This window comes from Calidris pugnax, unplaced genomic scaffold, assembly GCF_001431845.1.
Source record: "Calidris pugnax isolate Ruff unplaced genomic scaffold, ASM143184v1 scaffold167, whole genome shotgun sequence".
Taxonomy (NCBI): Eukaryota; Metazoa; Chordata; class Aves; order Charadriiformes; family Scolopacidae; genus Calidris; species Calidris pugnax.
Window position 1 is genome coordinate 2,344,514 of NW_015091045.1, and position 21,617 is coordinate 2,366,130.

Consider the following 21,617-nt stretch of genomic DNA (forward strand, 5'->3'; position numbering starts at 1 on the left):
CCATCCCCAGCAGCGCCCGTGGGTTCGTCAACACAGAGGAGCTGCTGGGAGTGCGGGGGACATCAATGGCTTTGATTACTGCTGGCGGGGCTCGTTAGCGGGGCTCGTTAGCGTGTCACATGCTGCTCTGCATGAATTCAAGTGGTATCACAGCCCTTGTTCCAGGTTCCCTCCTTCGAGTTTCTCCCTTCTCACCCCTGCTCATTTAATCACCGTGTTTTCCCCGAGCAAACACCCAAAAAAAGCCGATTTCTTTCTTTCTTTCTCCCCGTCCTCTTAAGCAATTTGGTGTCTGCAGAGGAAGCGCCACGCGCTCTAAAGGCATCCCCAGCAACCCGCTGGGCCCTGAAACACCAGCTAAAATTGCAGAAGTTGCTCATTTTTAAAACCAGAAAAATCCAAATGAGCTGTGATGCCCCAGCGTGACCCCTTCGGCTGTAGGTGCTCCCAAACAGCCACCCTGAAGCGTGTGGATGGAGGAGTTGTTGCACAGTGCTTCGCTCTGCACGAGCCTCACAGGGTTTTTTGAGCCCTTTTCTATGAAATCTTTCCTAATGGTGATTTTTTTTTTCATAACCTCCTGTCTTGCAGCTGATCAAGAAGCAGCTGGTGAACGCCATCAAGGCGCTGCAGAAGCAGTACGTGAGCTCGGACGCCGTGGTGACCAGCGACGATGGGAACGCCAACACCCTCTGCAGCGCCCTGGAGGCCGTCTTCGTGCACGGGCTGAAGGCCAAGCACATCAAGGCAGAGAGCGGGGGGAAAGGGAAGAAAACGGGGGGTCGGGGACCCCTTCCCCAGCCCGTCTTCTGGGGGCTGCTGAAGAGCATCACCCACCGGTGAGTGCCCATCCCCGAAAGGCGTTTGCAACGCTCAGGTTTCACTGAATTTTCACTGAATTTTTAGAGTTGGAAGGGACCATAGAGATCATCTAGTCCAACTCCCCTGCTGAAGCAGGATTGCCCAGAGCTTGTCAGAGCATGTTACTCAGGAGCATCCAGGTGGGTCTTGAAAATCTCCAAGGAAGGGGACTCCACACCCTCCCTGGGCAGCCTGTTCCAGGGCTCTGCCACCCTCACTGTGAAGAAGTTTTTCCTCATATTTGAGTGGAGCCTCTTATGGTCCAACTTGTGCCCGTTGCCCCTCGTCCTCTCACTGGGAACCACTGAAAAGAGTCTGGCTCCCTCCTCCCTCAACCCTCCCTTGAGATACTTGTCAGCATTGATTAGGTCTCCCCTCAGCCTTCTCTTCTCCAGACTAAAGAGTCCCAGCTCTCTCAGTCTCTCCTCATAAGGGAGATGCTCCAATCCTTGAATCATCTTTGTTGCCCTTCGCTGGACTCTTTCTAGTAGTTCCCTGTCCCTCTTGAACTGGGGAGCCCAGAACTGGACGCAGTACTCCAGTTGTGGCCTCCCCAGTGCAGAGTAGAGGTTCTTCATGCCAAAGCCATAAAATTCCAGGAATGGTGAACAGGAGGATGGGTCGATGGAAAGATATGTCTCTACCCCGTCCTGTGTGCTCCATCCCTTCAGTTGGAGGGAGAGGTGCTCTCATGGAGGGTTTTGGGGTGCTGGGGAGCACTGGGATGTGCAGGTGGGAGAGCCAAGCCCCTGCGATGCCAAGCGCTGCACCCAGTGCTTGCACCAGCACCTGCAAGGGACAAAGTGCCATTTAGGGCTGAGCCAGTGTCCCCAGACAGGTAAGGAATGAAATGCTGCTGCCAGCTTAGGGCACAGTCCTTGCTATTATATTTTTGGGTACCAGGCTGTGTGTGGCTGCTCCGTGTCCCCAGTGGGACCCCGGTGACCACACTGGTGTACAGCAGCGGCACGGCACGGGATGCACAGTGGTCTCTCTTCTCACAGAATCACAGAATCTTCTAGGTTGGAAGGGACCTTAAAGATCATCTTGTCCAACCATCAACCTGACTGACAAAAATAGACACCCGCACAACAAACAAGGAGCATCATCACTAAACCAGACCTCCCAGCACTACATCAACCCGGCTTTTGAACCCCTCCAGGGATGGGGCCTCAACCCCCTCCCTGGGCAGCCCATTCCAAGGGCTGAGAACCCTTTCAGTGAAAAAATTTTTCCTAATATCCAGCCTGAACCTCCCCTGGCGCAACTTGAGGCCATTTCCTCTCGTCCTGTCGCCTGTGACTTGAGAAAAGAGACCGACCCCCACCTCTCTACACCCTCCTTTCAGGGAGTTGGAGAGAGCAATAAGGTCTCCCCTCAGCCTCCTCTTCTCCAGGCTGAATAACCCCAGTTCCCTCAGCCTCTCCTCATCAGACTTATTCTCCAGACCCCTCACCATCTTTGTTGCCCTTCTCTGGACCCGCTCCAGCACCTCAATGTCTTTTTTATGGTAGGGGGCCCAAAACTGGACACAGTACTCAAGGTGAGGCCTCACCAGTGCCCAGTACAGGGGGACAATCACCTCTCGGGCCCTACTCCCCACGCTGGTCCTGATACAGTCTCTCCTGGGGACATTGAGCCTCCGTGTCCCAGCTGGGATGAACACCTCCCTCCCTGACCCGTGGGCTCTGGGGAGGTCTCGCCTGGGCAACTCTTGGTGTTTGCTGGGGTTTTTCTGAGCCGCTCCCTGAGCAGAGCCCTCCCACACAAAATAACAGCCCACACGCAAAGAGTTTTGAAAGCCTCATCCAACCCCGTCACCGACTCTTAAATTATGAAAGAGCAGATGAAAATAACTCTTTCACATGCTACGGGGGATATTTTTGTGCCCTTTGAAGGTATTTTTTTCTTCTTTTTTGAGAGACAGACTTAAAAAAACCCACTTAGAAAACTTTTGATTTGTTTTCTTGTAGCATCTGCAGCAGCGACGTGAGCTGGGGCTGGGGAGGATTTAGGGAGCGTGGTGTCGCTGTTGGATTTTGGGGGAGAATGGTGGAAGTCAGGAGGCTGAGATTGCTTGAGGGAGCTCAACCTGACCTGGTTTCCTTTTGGGGGCTGCTGCAGCGGTTTTTGCTGTGTTTTGGCTCGTTTTAGACTTGAAGCTGGGATTCAGACACATGGTTCTCACCAAGGAGTGGACAGCCTGAGTGTGTCCCACCACCGTGCTGGGACAGCGGGGATGTCCCCCTCTGTATCCTTCATCCAGGGGGAGCCATGTGTGGGAGAAGCCTCCAGCCAGAGAGAAGAGCAGCCCCAGAGGCACCCCGGGGGCACTTGGGGTCGTTACCAATATATTAAGCTTTGGAGAGCTCAGCAGCTCTTTTTTCTCCATGGGAAACCACGTTTTCGTGGAGGAAAGAGATTTTTCCACAGCCATTTTTTTGACCCAACTCCTAAAAAAGATCAGCTAAAACTGATACAAAAATGTGGAAAAAAAAACAAACGGCTGTTCAAGAAAATGTTCAAAGAAGTCAAATTGTACAACTCGGGAGTTTTAAGATCAGAGCTGAGTGTGTATTGATCGAAGTGGTAGTTTCTTCCACTTAGTTTAATGACTCAACAACTATGTCATAATTTCAGTGGCTTTTTTCAGGAGTGCTTACAGCTCCTAAGTGTTGAAGATCTGTGGAAAATTTGGATGGTTGCATTTTACAATTAGACCTGTACAGGGCTGGGTTTTTTTCAGCTTTATTAATGACCCAAAGACTCAGCTTTATCATGAAGTATAAAAGCCCTAAAGTTTGGTTCGAATGAATATGAGAGGGATTTCAAAACTGGCTGAACAGTCAGGTGCAGAGGGTGGTGATCAGCAGCATAAGGTCTAGTTGGAGGCCAGTAACTGGTGGTGTGTTCCCAGGATCAATACCAGGTCCAGTCCTGTTCAAAATCTTCATTAAGAATCTGGATGGTGGAGCAGAGCAGGTTGGGTGGTTCCTCATGGAGGATCTTCCCCTCCATCACCTCGATATGGAATCATAGAATCATAGAATGGTCCAGGCTGGAAGGGACCTCCAAAGGCCATCTAGTCCCACCCCCCCGCAGTCAGCAGGGACACCCCCAACTAGACCAGGTTGCCCAGGGCCTCGTCGAGCCTCTCCTTGAATATCTCCAGGGAAGGGGCCTCAACCACCTCCCTGGGCAACCTGTTCCAGTGCTCCACCACCCTCACAGTGAAGAACCCTCTCCTCATCTCCAGTCTAAATCTGTTCCCCTCCAGCTTGAAGCCATTGCCCCTCGTCCTGTCACTGCAGGCCTTTCTAAACAGGCTCTCCCCAGCCTTCCTGTAGCTCCCTTCAGGTACTGGAAGGCTGCTATTAGGTCTCCCCGGAGCCTCCTCTTCTCCAGGCTGAACAACCCCAGCTCCCTCAGCCTGTCCTCAGAGCAGAGGTGCTCCATCCCCCTGATCATCCTTGTGGCCCTCCTCTGGACCCTCTCCATCAGGTCCATGACCTTATATTGAGGGCTCCAGCCCTGCACACAATACTCCAGGTGAGGTCTCACCAGAGCAGAGTAAAGTGGCAGAATCCCCTCTCTGGACCTGCTGGCAACGCATCCTTTGATGCAGCCCAGGATGGGATTGGCCTTCTGGGCTGCAGCTGCCCACTGCCTGCTCATGTCCAGCTTCTCCTCCACCAACACCCCCAAGTCCCTTTCCTCAGGGCTGCTTTCCAATCCCTCACCCCCCAGTTTGTATTGGTGGCGAGGATTGTTCCGGCCCAGGTGCAGAACCCTGCATTTGCTCTTGTTGAACCTCATGAGGTTCACCTGGGCCCACCTCTCCAGCCTGTCCAGGTCCTTTTGGATGACATCCCGTCCCTCTGGTGTATCCACAACACCACACAGCTTGGTATCGTCCGCAAACTTGCTGATGGTGCCTTTAATCCCCCTGTCTATATCATTGATAAAAATGTTAAACAGCACCGGCCCCAGCACGGACCCTTGAGGAACACCACTTGTGACTGGTTTCCATCTGGACTTTGAGCCATTGAGTCCCTTCCATCACCCCGTGATGGACCGAAAAATGAGACGCTCACGTCCTATTTTGCTTTTTTTTTTCCCCCTCTTCCTAGAAATATTGTCTCGGAGCTGGAACAACTTATCTTTATCAACACGGACGTGGGGCGGTGCCGAGCCTGGCTGCGGTTGGCTTTGAACGATGGCCTGGTGGAATGTTACCTCCAGCTCCTGCTGCGGGAGAGGTCCCGGCTGCCCGAATACTACCAGGCCACCGCTCTGCTCTTGGACACCGAAGAGTGCGAGTTTCTCCTCAGCTATTTGCAGGGTTTAACCTCCTTAACCTTCCAGCTCTCCTATAAATCGGCGGTTTTGAACGAGTGGACCATCACCCCTCTGTCCCTCTCGGGTCTGTGCCCCGTTTCGGAGCTGCTGGAGCCCCTCACGTCCTCCACATCCGAACCCCGTAGAAAAGCCTCGCTGGGTTCCATCTCCCAGTCCTCGGGGTCAGACGAGATCGAGATCCAACCCTCCGTCCTCCCCATCGGCAAAGCTGGTGGTGGCAAGATCAAGCTGACGTCCTCCTCGTTGAGCCTCAACACCACCAGCTCCTCCCAGCTCTCTTCCAGCCTGGGCTCCGACAGCGTCCCCCCGGCTCCCTGCGCCCGCAGCCCCGAGCGGGGCGAGGAGCCCCTCTCCTGCGACTCCGACCTGGGGACCACCACCACCGAGGACCTGGACAGGTCGCTGCAAGAGTGAGTCTTCTCCTACATCTCCTTTCAGAGGGATTGAGGGATGATGAAGGGCCTGGAGCATCTCTCTTACGAGGAAACGCTGAGGGACTTGAGTCTTTTTAGTCTGGAGAAGAGAAGGCTGAGGGGGGATCTCATCAATGCCTATAAATACTTCAAGGGTGGGTGTCAGGAGGATGGGGCTGGTCTTTTTTCAGTGGTGCCCAGGTGCTCCGGTTCTGGGCTCCCCAGTTCCAGAAGGACAGGGAACTGCTGGAGAGGGGACAGCAGAGGCTACAAAGATAATGAGGGGCCTGGAGCATCTCTCTGATGAGGAGAGGCTGAGGGACTTGGGGCTTTTTAGTCTGGAGAAGAGAAGGCTGAGGGGGGATCTGATCAATGCCTATAAATACTTCAAGGGTGGGTGTCAGGAGGATGGGGCCAGGCTTTTTTCAGTGATACCCAGGGACAGGACAAGAGGAAATGGGCACAAGCTTGAATATAAGAAGTTCCACCTCAACATGAGGAGGAACTTCTTTGCTGTGAGGGTGGCAGAGCCCTGGCAGAGGCTGCCCAGGGAGGTGGTGGAGTCTCCTTCTCTGGAGACATTCAAACCCCACTGGACACGTTCCTGTGGGGACCTGCTCTGGGTGGCCCTGCTCTGGCAGGGGGTTGGACTGGATGGTCTCCAGAGGTCCCTTCCAACCCCATTGATTCCATGATTCTATGATTATTAACCCCCTCCTGGGCTCTTATTTATTTCCTCGCTATAAGCAGGAAAGCTTCCTCCCCTGATTTTCTTTAACAAGCTGATTTTTTTTCCCCTTGGAAAGAGCCAGAATGGTAAAAAGAAACGCTCAGCACATCTTGCTGGGACGCTGCTGCCACGGCAAATGAGCTCCTGGCCACTGAAGTGTGGGTCTGTCCTCTTTACCTGGACAGAAACGTCAGAAAAATGCTGCTCCCCGGTTTCAGGAATGTCACATCTCCCCGGCGTACGCTGGGGGATGCTCCAGGGCTTTCTGTGGGGCTTGAGGGGGGGGAAATAAATGAGTTGGGTCACAGGAAAGGGTTGTAATTTGCAGCTTGGGCTGATAATTTACAGGAGGGAGGTTGTTAGTTTGTCATCCTCGTGATTTATTTCTGCCAAACAGCCAGCACAAAGATTCCCAAGGGGTTATATAAGCTCTGAGTAATCAGTAAATATTTTCCCTTCAAAACCTGGCTCGGAAGGAGCCTTTCCTTGGGGTGCTGGTGGGCAAAGGCACCCCCTTCCCCATCAGGGTCTTGGAGAGGGTTTAGAGCCCTCTAAGTGTCTCTCCTTCCCCGTGGATAACGGCGTCGTTACCTCCCTGTTGGATTTTGTACCTTATGATGATCCTGGAAGAACCTGCCTCGATGGGATTAAACCCGTGATGGAAAGACGTCGTTTTGAATTTTAATCTTGAGAGAGGTTTAACTCGACCGAAGCGGGGCCACAGGAACAGCATCTTCTCTGCCCGGGCTCTGCTATTAATTGCTCGTTAACGGTTATGAAAACATTTGAAATTTGGCACTCGGTCTGCAGCTGGAGTGTGTCCGGGAGCTGAACGTGGGGCTGGGGCTGTGGGGAGTGCCCAGCCTCTCCCTTCATTAAGAGATCTCCATCAGAAGGAAATTGGCCTCAAGTTACGCCAGGGGAGGTTCAGGCTGGATATTAGGAAAAATTTTTTCACTGAAAGGGTTCTCAGGCATTGGAATGGGCTGCCCAGGGAGGTGGTTGAGGCCCCATCCCTGGAGGTGTTCAAAAGCCGGGTTGATGTAGTGCTGGGAGGTCTGGTTTAGTGATGATGCTCCTTGTTTGTTGTGGGGGTGTCTATTTTTGTCAGTTGGGTTGACGGTTGGACAAGATGATCTTTAAGGTCCCTTCCAACCTAGAAGTTTCTGTGATTCTGTGATTCTGTGAAATTAAAACCCAATAACAGGTGTGGTAGGAAAAGCATCCTCTGCAGGCAGGGTCCTTGATTTCTGCTCTGCAGGGCACAAATCCCACATTTTTCTGTGAGCAGGGTTTTTTGCAGCCATACCGCGCTACCAGCCCACAGGGGTTGAGCGGTGATGCTGAGCCCTTTTTTTTTGGGTGCTTATAATTAGCAATAACTGTTGGTTTGGGTTTATTTTTTTTTAATAGGGTCTGGTTTTAACATTGCTACATTCAAACTGGCCACTTTTCTTTTTCCAGGGTGTTGTCCGAGTTCAGCAAAGCCAAGCCAAGCCTGGAAGCCCCGGAGGGAGGGCTGGTCCCCAACGTGCTGGGCTGCTCCCCACAGCTGCTTGCTGGCCCCCCAGCCCCCTCACCCGTCCCCAAAGCCCCCTCACCCGTCCCCCCAGCCCCGTCCCACGGAGCTCACCGCCCACGGCCTCCTGGCACCGGCTGCCCACGCTCCCCTGGGACAGGTGATGTGGTGACCACCAGGGATGGGGATGCAGGACCACAAGCTGGTGTCACAGCCAGCCTTCTGACCACACGGCGTGACAGTCCCACTGGAGGAGGGACAGGCAGGAGCACGGGGAGCAGCAGTGAGGCCAGCCAGGCCGTCCGCAGCCCCACGGCCGACTACCTCCTCTCTCCACTGCTGGGTTGTCCGGTAGGTGTTAGAGCTCTCTTTCTATCCACCTCCTTGGTTTCGCGCTTCCTGACCAGCAACATCCAATGGGAAGGGAAAATAAAACTGGGGACAGCTTCTCAGTAGCCACTGCTTTCTCCAGACTCTCATTTTCCCCCTGTACTGGGCACTGGTGAGGCCTCACCTTGAGTACTGTGTCCAGTTTTGGGCCCCCTACCATAAAAAAGACATTGAGGGGCTGGGGCGGGTCCAGAGAAGGGCAACAAAGCTGGTGAGGGGTCTGGAGAATAAGTCTTATGAGGAGAGGCTGAGGGAGCTGGGGTTATTCAGCCTGGAGAAGAGGAGGCTGAGGGGAGACCTTATTGCTCTCTCCAACTCCCTGAAAGGAGGGTGTAGAGAGGTGGGGGTCGGTCTCTTTTCTCAAGTCACAGGCGACAGGACGAGAGGAAATGGCCTCAAGTTGCCCCAGGGGAGGTTCAGGCTGGATATTAGGAAAAAGATTTTCACTGAAAGGGTTCTCAGCCCTTGGAATGGGCTGCCCAGGGAGGGGGTTGAGGCCCCATCCCTGGAGGTGTTCAAAAGACGGGTTGATGTAGTGCTGGGAGGTATGGTTTAGTGATGATGCTCCTTGTTTGTTGTGTGGGTGTCTATTTTTGTCAAAGTTAGGTTGACAGTTGGACAAGATGATCTTTAAGGTCCCTTCCAACCTAGAAGATTCTGTGATTCTGTGATTTTCTGTGCCTTTTCCAGCAAGTTGGGTATACGGGATGCTCCCCGCTCCATGAGCATCCTCCTGGACCCCGTGGAGATGTGTCCATGCGGCCACCCTGGGAGAAATTGGGTTGAAATCTATATTTCCTGGTGAAATAGTCACTATGGCTTTTGAAAGCCTTCCTGGGCTGTCAGTCCTTCCTCACCGAGCGCGGCTGCGGCAGGAAGTTTTTGGTTTAGTTGACGGTGTCTGGAGAGAGATGAGCTCTTGCACAAATCTGTGTGCGAGCAGATAAAACAGCCTGAGGGTCGGGCTTCTCCTGGGGACTTTTTTTCTTTGTTTATTGCCAGAGAGGGACAAGGGTTGACTGGACAGGAAACAAATTACAGTTTTCCAGTGGAAAAATATTCAGGCAGCACATCTGGTCCCGGGGCAGGATGGCATTCCCTGGTGCTCAGGGTTTCAACAGGGGCGGATTTCCCCTGCTGCCACCGAGGAGATGATCCACTCGCTTTTGGGAAGCTCTTTGAACAGCCCAATCCTCTGTATCATTTGTTACTGACTTTTCCATCCTGGTTCCTCTCGTTTCCGTCCCTCTTCCCATTGTTTCCACCCTGCTGGCGTTAGGGTTTACTTCACAGCCCCCCCAAAAAAACGGTTTCTCTTTTTGCTCCCCTGTTCCTTTGTGCTCCCTCCCAGTTCTCCCGTTTCCGCTGCTTCCTCGTGGCCTCGGGCCAGTTTGACCTAATCTATGTATAACATACGGTGTCAACAGGAAATTCCCCCCCCTGCTTTTGCCTGACTCACGGAATAACCTGCGTTCCTGCTCCGGGAGTCAGCCCAGCCTGCCTATACATCCACCACGAGCCACTCGTCATCCTCACTGCAGGGTGGTGACAGCTCTTCTGCTACCCTTTAAGTTCATTATTTGGAATAAAAGGCTCTTGGAAAGCAGGGCAGGGTGGCTGAGAGGTTGTTCCTGGTGGGACACAGCCCTGGAAGGGACGCGCTGGGTCTCAGGAAGCTTCTCCCTTCTGCCAGAGCACTGAGCTGCATCATGTTTTGCTCCCGGTGTGTGTTTGGGGACCTCATCCCAGAACATTATTCCATTCTTGTAGCCAGAAAAACTCCTGGAGAAGTTAACAGCTGTGTTTTCTTTCTGCTTAATGAGCTTTCCTCTGCTTGTGGGTCTCATCCCCTCCTGACGTCCACAGACAAAGGTTTCCTCTGCCTGCTCTGCCTTACTTTTTGCCTGTACGAATCAGACCTGGTGTTTGTAGCATCTGTTTCTAAGACAAAGTGTCTCTATTTCAAAGAATCATAGAAAGTTTGGAGTTGGAAGGGACCTTAAAGCCCTCCCAGTGCCACCCCCTGCCCTGGGCAGGGACACCTCCCACCACACCAGGTTGCTCCAAGCCCCCTCCAACCTGCCCTTGAACCCCTCCAGGGATGGGGCAGCCACAGGTCATAGAAGGTTTGGAGTTGGAATGGACCTTAAAGCCCATCCAGTGCCACCCCCTGCCCTGGGCAGGGACACCTCCCACCACACCAGGTTGCTCCAAGCCCCCTCCAACCTGCCCTTGAACCCCTCCAGGGATGGGGCAGCCACAGCTTCTCTGGCCAACCTGGGCCAGGCTCTCACCACCCTCACACCAAACAAGTTCTTCCCCACATCTCAGCTCCATCTCCCCTCTTTCAGGGTCCAACCCTTCCCCCTCCTCCTATGGCTCCCCTCCCTGATCCAGAGTCCCTCCCCATCTCTCCTGGAGCCCCTTGAGGTTTATTTCATCCTGTACATCTTCTCTGTACCTCTCCCCATCTCTCCTCTTCCTGGAACAAGGATGTCACTGCTGCTCCAGGTGACCTCGTACCCTTCCATGGCAGGACTGGTTTCTCCCCTTCTGTCACAAATAATTTGTGGACCAAGTACCTTCTGTATGGTCACTGCAGGGATTGTGCTCTCCCTTTGAGCCCCTCTATGATTTTAGGGGGAAAGAACTGATCGATTTAGGACTTCATACTCTGACTAATGTATAATTCAAATATTTGCCAGCTGCTGACACAATCCCAGGAGCATTCCCTGGCCAGGGGGACCAGAGGAGCCATCCCTGTGGGAATACCCAGCATCGCTGCCTGGGGTTCAGTCTGCTCAGGAGCAGCCCCCGTGGAGGGCAGATGTGTTTGAGAGGCACAGGATGCTCGATAAGTTTATTAATTAATATATTTCTTCTTTTTTTTTTTTTTTTTGGAACAGAAAAGAAAGAGCTGGATCTCAGAAGATGATTTCTACAGACCTTCTCCGGGTGACAGCACCGAAAGCAGGGCCGACACCAACGGCTTTGGGCCAGAGGGGGCTGGTGAGGGTCTGGCCCCGGGGCTCATTAGTGCCCTGGATTTGGAAAGGCTGTCGGTGCCGTCCTCGGAGAGTGAGAAGCCCAAAACGTCACCTGAACGGGAACAAAAAGGCTTCAGCGTCGTGCACCGCAGGCAGATGGGTACGTGTCACCCTCCCTTCTCTTCCTGTCACTGGGTGTCTTCTCTGGGCAGGGGCTGGGGGGTGTTTTGGGTGATGTTTGGGACTCACAATGTGCCATTGCTGAGCTTATGGCAGCGCTGAAAGCTGCAGAAGGCAGTCGGGCAGCTTCTCCTGGCATCACTGAGCCCACGGTGGCTCTAGTGGGAAGCATTTTAGGAGGAGAGGAGGGATGCTGGCTCTCCCTGTCCACCCCGCAGGACGCGGTTCCTTTATACCATCCCACTCCTTCTCAGCCTCAAAACCCAAATGCCTGCAGAGAGGTTTTGGAGACCTGGAGGTCCTGTAGACTCCTGCCCCGTCCCACCATTGACTAATATGAGCTCTCGAAGCCCTGATGCCTCTGGTTGCTTGCTCCAAGACACCCATTGGCTTTTCTCTGCTTCTCCTGGCATCACTGAGCCCACGGTGGCTCTAGTGGGAAGCATTTTAGGAGGAGAGGAGGGATGCTGGCTCTCCCTGTCCACCCCGCAGGACATGGTTCCTTTATACCATCCCACTCCTTCTCAGCCTCAAAACCCAAATGCCTGCAGAGAGGTTTTGGAGACCTGGAGGTCCTGTAGACTCCTACTCCATCCCACCATCAACCAGGATGAGCTCTTGAAGCCCTGATGCCTCTGGTTCCTCGCTCCGAGACACCCATTGGCTTTTCTCTCCTTCTCCTGGCATCACTGAGCCCACGGTGGCTCTAGTGGGAAGCATTTTAGGAGGAGAGGAGGGATGCTGGCTCTCCCTGTCCACCCCGCAGGACATGGTTCCTTTATACCATCCCACTCCTTCTCAGCCTCAAAACCCAAATGCCTGCAGAGAGGTTTTGGAGATGGAGCAAGGAGGTCCTGTAGAATCACAGAATCACAGAGTCTTCTAGGTTGGAAGGGACCTTAAAGATCATCTTGTCCAACCATCAACCTAACTGACAAAAATAGACACCCACACAACAAACAAGGAACATCATCACTAAACCATACCTCCATAGGACATGGTTCCTTTATACCATCCCACTCCTTCTCAGCCTCAAAACCCAAATGCCTACAGAGAGGTTTTGGAGACCTGGAGGTCCTGTAGACTCCTGCTCCATCCCACCATCGACCAGGATGAGCTCTCGAAGCCCTGATGCCTCTGGTTCCTCGCTCCGAGACACCCATTGGCTTTTCTCTCTCCACCATCCCACCATCAACCAGGATGAGCTCTTGAAGCCCTGATGCCTCTGGTTGCTCACTCCGAGACACCCATTGGCTTTTCTCTCTCCACCAGCTTCCCCTTTTTCCCTTAAACTGAGACCTCTGCTTCTCCCCCAGGTCTTTCCAACCCTTTCCGAGGGCTGCTGAAGCTGGGCAGCCTGGAGAGGAGAGGAGCCATGGGGATCTGGAAGGAGTTTTCCTGCGAGCTGTCGCCGCTGGAGCTCCGGCTCTTCCTGGACCACGAGGACCGCATCTGCGTGGAGAGCTACTCCCTGCTGCGCTGCGAGTCGCTGGCGCTGACGCACTCGGACGGCCGCTTCGAGCTGGTTTTCCTGGGGAAAAAGCTCTCCCTGCGAGCTCCTTCCCGGGACGAGGCCGAGGACTGGTTGGACAGGATCCGTGAGGCGCTGCACAAGTGCCGGCCTCAGCTGGAGGAGGAGGAGTGGGAGACACTGGAGTATTCAGAGGATGGTGGTGAAGGCCAGCCCGTCCCCAACGACTCCGCGGCTCTTCTCCAGTACAGCAACGTGCCTGGGAATGGCTTTGACTGGACTCCAGTTCCTGAACCCGAGCTGGATGCCATAAAAGAGGCTGTTCTGTACGTGGACGTCGACAAAACTTGGGTCCCTTTTATTTTCTCCCTCTCTCTAGAAACTTTAAAGTGCTTTAAAATCAGAAACAATGATAAAATTTTAAGCAACAGTTATGGTATAGAGACCATCCAGGACATCCTTCCGGACACGAGCCTTGGGGGACCCGCGTTCTTCAAGGTGATCACCTCCAAAGCTGTCCTGAAGCTGCAGGCTGAGAACGCAGAAGAAGCTGCCTCGTGGAGGGAGCTGGTCCGTGGGGTGCTCATGTCCTACCTGGAGAGCGCCGAGGAGGCCCTGACGTTGGGTGGCAGCTTGGATGGACACTCCCAGGTCGTCCTGAAGAACATCGTGAAGGAGAACGGGTTCTTGTTGCAATACCTGGTGGCCATCCCTACGGAGAAGGGCCTGGACTCGCAGAGCTTCATCTGTGCAGGTACCCATTGGCTTGTCCAACGCCCAGCTCCCTCTTGGAGGACATTGTTGCGTTCATTCAGGTTAATGAGGTTAATTAAAGAGTTGCCTTGAGTCCTGCCAACCCATTGCAGGACCAGCTTCTGGTTTCCCCACCCAAAGCCCCCTTGGTGGGGCTTCACCTCCCAGATCAGCAGCACCTTTGGTGGTCTGTATGTGCAGGGTGCGTCCCCCCACGCCAAGTCCCCATCTCACCCCACCACCCAACTGGGCTCCTGGTTAAGATCTTTATGGTATAGACAGTGGTAGGAGTTGACTTTTGAAGGACCTTAGATGGACCAAGACGCCCGGGAGTCTCTTCCTGGGTATTTTATGGCCCCAGCCTCCGGGGAAAGTGCAATCGAGAGCCAAAGCTGTTTTTCCGGTAACGCAGCACGGGAGGGAATATTGCAATGGGTGTGACAACCTGATTTTACAAAACATTCATTTCACCTTCCACTAACGCCTCTCGGCACACGGGGCGACGCTGGGCTGGGAGGGTAACACTCATTGACCTCCACGGGAGGTATAATTTGCTCTTTACATTGGGAAGTTAATTAAACTTCAGATTTCTCTCCTGCTTCAATTATATTTCTTGTACCCTCCAGCAGGTGTTTTGTTTTGGTTTTTTTTTTTTATTTTAATCTCTCTTCTATTATTCATATATATTTTTTCCATTGTTTGGTCTCTACCTTCCCCTCCAGGCTTTGTCCTGCCTCTTCCACTTGCCAACGGATGGAAGCAGCAAGTTTAAAAGACAGATTCCCATTTTTTTTTATGTCTAGGTTTTTTTAGGGGGCTCCCTGCCCCACTTTCACCCAGCCTGACACCCACGCCCGGCGTAGGAGGGGTTTCCTTACGTGTCAGGGTGTAATGAGCAATAAAAGCTTCTTTTTTTTTTTTTCATTAATTCCAAGAGCATAACCTGACCTTCATGAGGTTGTTTTTTTTCCTATGGGATTTGCTCCAACTCCCTCAGAGCATGAAGGATGGGGTGCTGAAACCTTCCCTGAGAATGGCAGGGGTTTGGTTACTCCTGATGAGTTATTTTAGAGAACTGACCCCATTAAAAATAGCACAAAGGGGGTTTTCCTGCCTTCCTGACTCCAAGTGGGATGCTCTTGCTTTTCAAGCTGCTATAAAAACCCTGCAGATTTCCCCTCAGACCCAAGCTGGGTTCCTTCTGGGTTACCTACCCCTGTAATAAAGGCTTTTTTTGGCTTAATTTATCCCAGCCTCATCCCTTGCAGAGGAGGGTCCCTTGCAGATGGGGTTTTGGTACCCAGCAGCAGAGAAGAGAAGGGCTGAGTGAAGGCAAAATGGGGCAGAGCAATGGGAGGAGGCGATGGGGCAGGTGGGATTTAGGTTCTTCCCTAAACCACTGGGATGTTTCCAGAAGTCACTTTCCCTAAAAAAAGTACCAAAAAAAACCCCCAAAAACAATTGTGTGGATGGATATAAATGGGTTCAGGGATAGTCCAGCCTCCTTTTTTTATAGAGGAAAAAGTCAAGTGGCTCCTGTTGGACTATTGTGGTCTTAAATCCGTAGGGAAGGGTCTAGGGACCTCTCACCAAACCTCCTATAAGTGATTTCCAACCCTTCCAAAAACTTTCTTGCTCCACTCCCCCCTCCCAAAAGCTTTTCCCCCTGACCTGGCGGTGATGGGAACGGGCTCCTGGGGCAGCGTGGGTCCTCTCTCATCTCCTCGTTCCCTGCTCCCTGCAGGCTGCTCCAGGCAGATCGGCTTCTCCTTTGGGAAGCCCAAGCTCTGTGCTTTCTCCGGTCTCTACTACTGCGACAGCTGCCACCGGGACGAGGAGACGGTCATTCCTTCGCGCCTCATCCACAACTGGGATCTGACAAAACGAGGGGTGAGTCTGGGCTCCGTCGGTGCAGGGAGCAGGGAAACTCTCCTGCATCTGCCTATGCTTCCTGAAGGTCCATCCGACCACTTCCACCATCAGCAGAGGTGGAAATGTCCACCCTACACCTATGGCTTCAAGCTGGAGGGGAACAGATTTAGATTGGAGATTAGGAGAAAGTTCTTCACTGTGAGGGTGGTGGAGCACTGGAACAGGTTGCCCAGGGAGGTGGTTGAGGCCCCTTCCCTGGAGATATTCAAGGAGAGGCTCGACGAGGCCCTGGGCAACCTGGTCTAGTTGGGGGTGTCCCTGCTGACTGCGGGGGGGTGGGACTAGATGGCCTTTGGAGGTCCCTTCCGGCCTGGACAATTCTATGATTCTATGATTCTCCACCTTCCTCCAAGCTTCCTGGGCTGCTCCTTGGTCCATGCCCACCTCTTGCCTCTCTTTGCCCCCCAGGTTTGCCGCCAGGCCTTCAAGTTCCTCACCCAGATCCGTAACCAGCCCCTGATCGACCTGAAGCTGGTCAACGAGAGCCTCTACGACCACGTGGAGAGGATGGGACGGATCCACCGGAGCAGGGAACAGCTGAAGCTGCTGGGGGATTATCTCATCATGTGCCGCAGCGGGGCCCTGAAGGAGCTGAGCAAGCGGTGAGGGCCCTCCCTGGGTGACACTTCTCCTCTTTGCACCCCCTGATGGTCCCCTGGTCCCCCCCATCGCTCACCGTTCAAGCTGAGATCAACACTGCCAGGGCTTGGGCTGGTTTTTAGCTCCATGTCGTCTGCTGTAAGGAGTTATCCAGCTGTTGGCTGGTTGAGATGTGACTCAGGAAACACCTTCCTGACCGAGGAGCTTCTGGCTGGACAGGAAACACCTGGGAAAATAGATGGGAGATTTATTTTCTTTTTTCCCCCCCCCTGCTTTGAAACGTTCTCACACGATCTCACACTGGGATGTGTGGCACAATGCAAAACTCAAGTGATTTTTCTTCAGGAGTCTGCGTCACCCGGACTCCTCTTTGCTCCAAAACTGGAGGGGGGGTGGGAAATCATCTACCACCTTCTTCTCTCTGCTTCTTTGCAGGCTTGATCACCGGCACTACCTCTTGGAGTGTCCCCACAAGTACAGCGTCGCTGACCTGAGGCAGGTGAGAGCTTTGCGTGCCCGTAGGGCTTTTGCTGGTAAAAACATCCCCATTTCTGTCAAGCGTGGCATTTTATGGGTTTCAGACAGTTTTGTGTTCCTTTTCCCTTGCTCCCATCCATCACGTGCACTCTGCATGTCTGCTCGCCCATCAGCTTAAAGGCAAATAATTGCCTTTATTTTAATTTGCCAAAATCATTGGCACAAGCCTGTGTCCTCCAAGAACTATGGAGATAACCAAAAGAGTTCTCAGCCATTGGAATGGGCTGCCCAGGGAGGTGGTTGAGGCCCCATCCCTGGAGGTGTCCAAAAGATGGGTTGATGTAGTGCTGGGAGGTATGGTTTAGTGATGGTGATGCTTTTTGTTTGTTGTGTGGGTGACTATTTTTGTCAAACTTAGGTTGATGGTTGGACAAGATGATCTTTAAGGTCCCTTCCAACCTAGAAGATTCTGTGATTCTGTGATTCTGTCTCCAGATCAGACGTTACAGACTTGACTCTCCATTGCCTCAATCTTAAGATTCTGTGATTCTGAGATCACACAAGAGAAATTTTTTCACCTCTTTAAGCCAGCACAGCTGCTGCTGGGTCCCCGTACAAACTTGTATCTAATGCAAATAACGTTGGAGGTGACGGGTAGTTGGATTTCACCTCGACTCCAGAGCCAGGAGCCCTGTCCTGGACGGTGGTGGGTGCTGCTACTGGTGCTCCCTGGGTTCCCCTTGCCACCCAGACACGTGGGGTGTTGTTGGAGGACAGCCTTGTCCTCACGTGGCAGCACAAAGGGTGGGTCTAACAGGGATTTTGCAGGGTGCAAACCCAGCAGCAGACGGGCTCCGTGCCTGCCTGACGTGGCTCTGCCCCACAGATCGCCGACGGCGTCTTCGAGACCTTCCTGCAGTCTCTGATCCAGTTTGCCTCCCATCACGTCTACAACTGCGACCTCTGCACCCAGCGGGGCTTCATCTGCCAGATCTGCAACAGCAACCACATCATTTTTCCCTTTGAGTTTGACACTACCACCAGGTGAGAGCCACGTCTCCGTCACCTCCTGCTGCTGCAGGGTCCCAGGAGCTTGGATTGTCCCCTGGGTCCCTCTCTGGGGCTCTCTGCTTTCCAGACACGTAGCCCTGGGGTGGCCTGGAGGTAGCTCTGAGCTGGTTGAGCACCCTTATGGTGCCCGTGTCCCCGTGGTGCCCATCAACTCCAAGGTGTTTCCAACCACACCTGGGCTGTTTGGGGCAGGTGAGGACCATTCTTGCTCAGCTCAGATGTCACCAAGCTGAGTGGCTTTGCAGGCTGAACACGCAGAGCCACCCAACACCTTGCTGGCAGCCTGCAAAAGCCTGGCTGGGTCCCAGGGCAGCAGAGAGGCTGGAGGGGAGGAAGAGGAGGAGGAGGATGAAGGTGCTGTGTGCCCCTGCCTCGCTCCCCTGGCCGTCACATCTCCACATTGAGTCTGGTCCCATCCTGGGGTTGCAGGAGGGAAGGAAAAGCAGCTGTGGGGCTGTTGGTACACCCTTCTACACCCCCAGAGGGGAGGAAGGACACATGGACATGGGGTTTGGAGATAGACAGTGGGCAGGGGAGGAGCTGGGGAGAGGCTGGGAACATTCCCAGCAGGACAGGGGGTGACACTGGCCCACATCTGGGCTTTTTTTGCCCAGAGAAGCTGTGGCTGCCCCATCCCTGGAGGGGTTCAAGGGCAGGTTGGAGGGGGCTTGGAGCAACCTGGTGTGGTGGGAGGTGTCCCTGCCCAGGGCAGGGGGTGGCACTGGGGGGGCTTTAAGGTCCCTTCCCACCCAAACCATCCTGTGACTCTCCTGCCTGTGGATCTTGCAGCCTTTCCCAGCAGGGTCCTTGCCCACAGTGGGATGAGCTGCTGCACGGGGTTTGGTCTCCTGCCTTTCCCAGCAAGGTCCTTTCCAACAGTGGGATGAGCTGCTGCACGGGGTTTGGAGGCTGGAATGGGGTGGGTGTGTTGGAAGGGGGGGTGTATTTCCCCCCCCCATCAGGGATTTCTAAAGAAATCAGTATCAAACCCTTCCAGCCCAGGGGCCTGGTCCATCGTAGGCGGAGAGAGATCCCTATCTCGATCTTTGGTAAGGAGGATAATCCTGGCAGAGAAGTTTACCAGGCTGATGGCTTTGCTCTGCCTGGCAGCCCCTAGAAGCCAGTGGTGACATCCAGAAGCTGTAGGAAATGTCCCCAAGACCAGGATCCTCGGGTACCCCCTGCATTACGCAGTTGCAAATATTTCCAGGGTGGCTGAGCAGGGTTTCTCACCCTCCCTCCTTGCCCCAGGAACAGCATTGTGCTTATTATCGAGGACAGCATCCCCAGGGGACCCATTTCACTGAATTTCACTGAATTTTAGAGTTGGAAGGGACCATAGAGATCATCTAGTCCAACTCCCCTGCTGAAGCAGGATTGCCTAGAGCTTGTCAGAGCATGTTACTCAGGAGCATCCAGGGGGGGCTTGAAGATCTCCAGAGAAGGGGACTCCACACCCTCCCTGGGCAGCCTCTGCCAGGGCTCTGCCACCCTCACTGTGAAGAAGTTTCTCCTCATATTTGAGTGGAACCTCTTCTGTTCCAACTTGTGCCCGTTGCCCCTCGTCCTCTCACTGGGAACCACTGAGAAGAGTCTGGCTCCCTCCTCCTTCAACCCTCCCTTGAGATACTTGTCAGCATTAATAAGGTCTCCCCTCAGCCTTCTCTTCTCCAGACTGAAGGGCCCCATCTCTCTCAGTCCTCATAAGGGAGATGCTTGAATCATCTTCGTTGCCCTTCACTGGACTCTCTCCAGCAGTTCCCTGTCCCTCTTGAACTGGGGAGCCCAGCACTGGACGCAGTATTCCAGTTGTGGCCTCCCCAGTGCAGAGCAGAGGGGGAGAATGACCTCCCTCCACCTCCTGGCCACACTCTTCCCTCCACAGCCCAGGATCCCATTGGCCTCTTGGCCACAAGAGCACCCTGCTTGCTCATTGTCATTTTGCTGTCCACCAGGACCCCTAGATCTTTCTCTTCAGAAGTTGTCTCCAGCAGGTCCACCCCTAACCATTTTTCCCCTCAAAAAAGATGGTGGGGGCTGTGGACAGAGCAGACACGGGGGGTTGATCTCCACTGGTGTCCTGCGGAGCCGGGCTCTGAAGTTTGTTGACCTCCTTTATTTGTATTTCTTTTTTCTTTATCCTGGTGGGGGTTGAAGGGGGGGGGGAAGGTCGTGCAGCAGGAAAGCAGCTCGCCCAACATCCTCACCGAGCTCGCCCCTCGGCTTCCTGCCCCCTCTGCCCACCCCGGGGGGACAGCCAGCTGCTGGGGGGCACGGCAGGATGTGTCTGAAACACCTCCTGACAATAAACCCAGGCTGGGGGGGCTCCACGTTCCCCCCCTTGGAACCCCCCCTTCCTGCAGCCCCAGCTCTCTCTGGCAGGTGGGGGCAGGAGGTGCCGCTTCTCGGCTGCCCCTGGCTCCGAAACACACGGGGTAAAAAACCACCCCGGGGTAAAAAACCACCCTGGGGTAAAAAAACCACACCCTGAGGTCAAAAAACACCCCCCAGCTTTGCAAAATCCACCCACCCCCACGCTCAGGGAGGAGTTAATCCAGAGAAGCCCCATGAAAATATATTCTGCTGGGGAAAAAACACAGCACCAGGCGACACCCCCCATCCCATCTATCCATGCACGAGACTTTTCCATATCCTGAGTCACTCCGGGTCCGTGGGGGCAGGATCTGACCCCAACTGGGGGGGTGTTTCACAGTCCCTCTTCCTGGCTGGGAGTTCCTCCCCTCCCTTCTCCGCTCATCCTTTGGGAAGTGAAAGCCTGGGGTGATACTCACCCCTCCGTTACGCTGCGGGTGTTTGCACTTGAGGGCTTTTAAGTTAAAAAAAAATAATAATAATAATAATACAAAAGACCATGATCCTTCTGACCCCGCTGGCATGTGGATGGGCAGCATTTTGCTGCTCCTGGCGAGCTGGGGGCTCGTCACAGGGCGGGGAGGGGGGGAGAGAGTCAGCTCAGCCTTGGTAGGACGGATTTTTCTTCTCTTCTGTTGATTGTGAGATAAGTCGTGAACGCCCCGCGGAGCTGGGTGTCTCCTCTGCCTGTTTACATTCCTGCTGCGGCCTGAGACAGAGAGGGGAGGTCTCAGGTGCCACCATCCCACCCCCCCGTGTCCCCAAACAGCGTCCCCCAGGTGGTGGGGCTTGGGGGGGAAGGTCTCCTGGGACCCTCCACCACCACCTGGGTGCAGCCCGTCCCCGCTGCATCCCCCCCCTCCCTGTGGTGGTGGGGTTTTTGGTGTCTCAGCTCTTGGGGTGTCACCGCTGGGAAGGCGAGGTGCAAAACCCTGCTCAGCATCTCCCTCTTTCATCTGCAAAAAAGACAAAAAAAAAAAAAAGCGGCCTGAGACAGAGAGGGGAGGTCTCAGGTGCCACCATCCACTAAACACTGGCTTGATTATCAGAACATGATGGAAGACACCAAATGCAGATGAAGCAGAATTTTTGAGCGGAGGGACCCACACACCTAGCAGACACACAAAATTGTCAAAAAAGTGTAACAATTTGATACACCTAGAGCTTTGGAGCGTCATAGCCATAATGTATTGCTTTAATCCTACTCCCTCAATAAACTAAAAAAAAAAAAAAAAATAAAAACCACCACTTGAGGCCGGCGGCGCTGGCAGCAGCCACAAGGCTCCTTCCGGACGAGCTGCTGCTTTCGCTCTGAGCTGGCTGGAGGTGGCTCTTCTGCTCCCAGGAGTTTCTGCTCCCACCAGCGAGGTCCAACATCAGCCCCCGAGGGTTCTGGGGTGCTGGAGTGAGGGCAGAGGAGGGCAACGAAACTAGGGAAGGGCCTAGAAGACAAATCATATGAAGAGCGGCTGAAGGAGCTGGGATTGTGTAGTGTGAGGAA

General features: G+C 53.8%; 1 protein-coding gene across 2 annotated transcripts in view; it reads left to right on the forward strand.

Annotated features, from left to right (window-relative positions):
* Positions 1 to 21,617, forward strand: part of PLEKHM1 (pleckstrin homology and RUN domain containing M1) — a 30,479-nt gene that overhangs the window by 6,869 nt on the left and 1,993 nt on the right. For both annotated transcript variants that reach the window (XM_014956568.1, XM_014956569.1), the window contains exons 3-11: positions 592 to 839; positions 4,992 to 5,630; positions 7,828 to 8,233; positions 11,179 to 11,419; positions 12,756 to 13,664; positions 15,408 to 15,553; positions 16,004 to 16,197; positions 16,631 to 16,694; positions 17,559 to 17,716. In XM_014956568.1, coding sequence (XP_014812054.1) covers positions 592 to 839; positions 4,992 to 5,630; positions 7,828 to 8,233; positions 11,179 to 11,419; positions 12,756 to 13,664; positions 15,408 to 15,553; positions 16,004 to 16,197; positions 16,631 to 16,694; positions 17,559 to 17,716 — 3,005 coding nt within the window. The remainder of the gene's footprint in view (positions 1 to 591; positions 840 to 4,991; positions 5,631 to 7,827; positions 8,234 to 11,178; positions 11,420 to 12,755; positions 13,665 to 15,407; positions 15,554 to 16,003; positions 16,198 to 16,630; positions 16,695 to 17,558; positions 17,717 to 21,617) is intronic.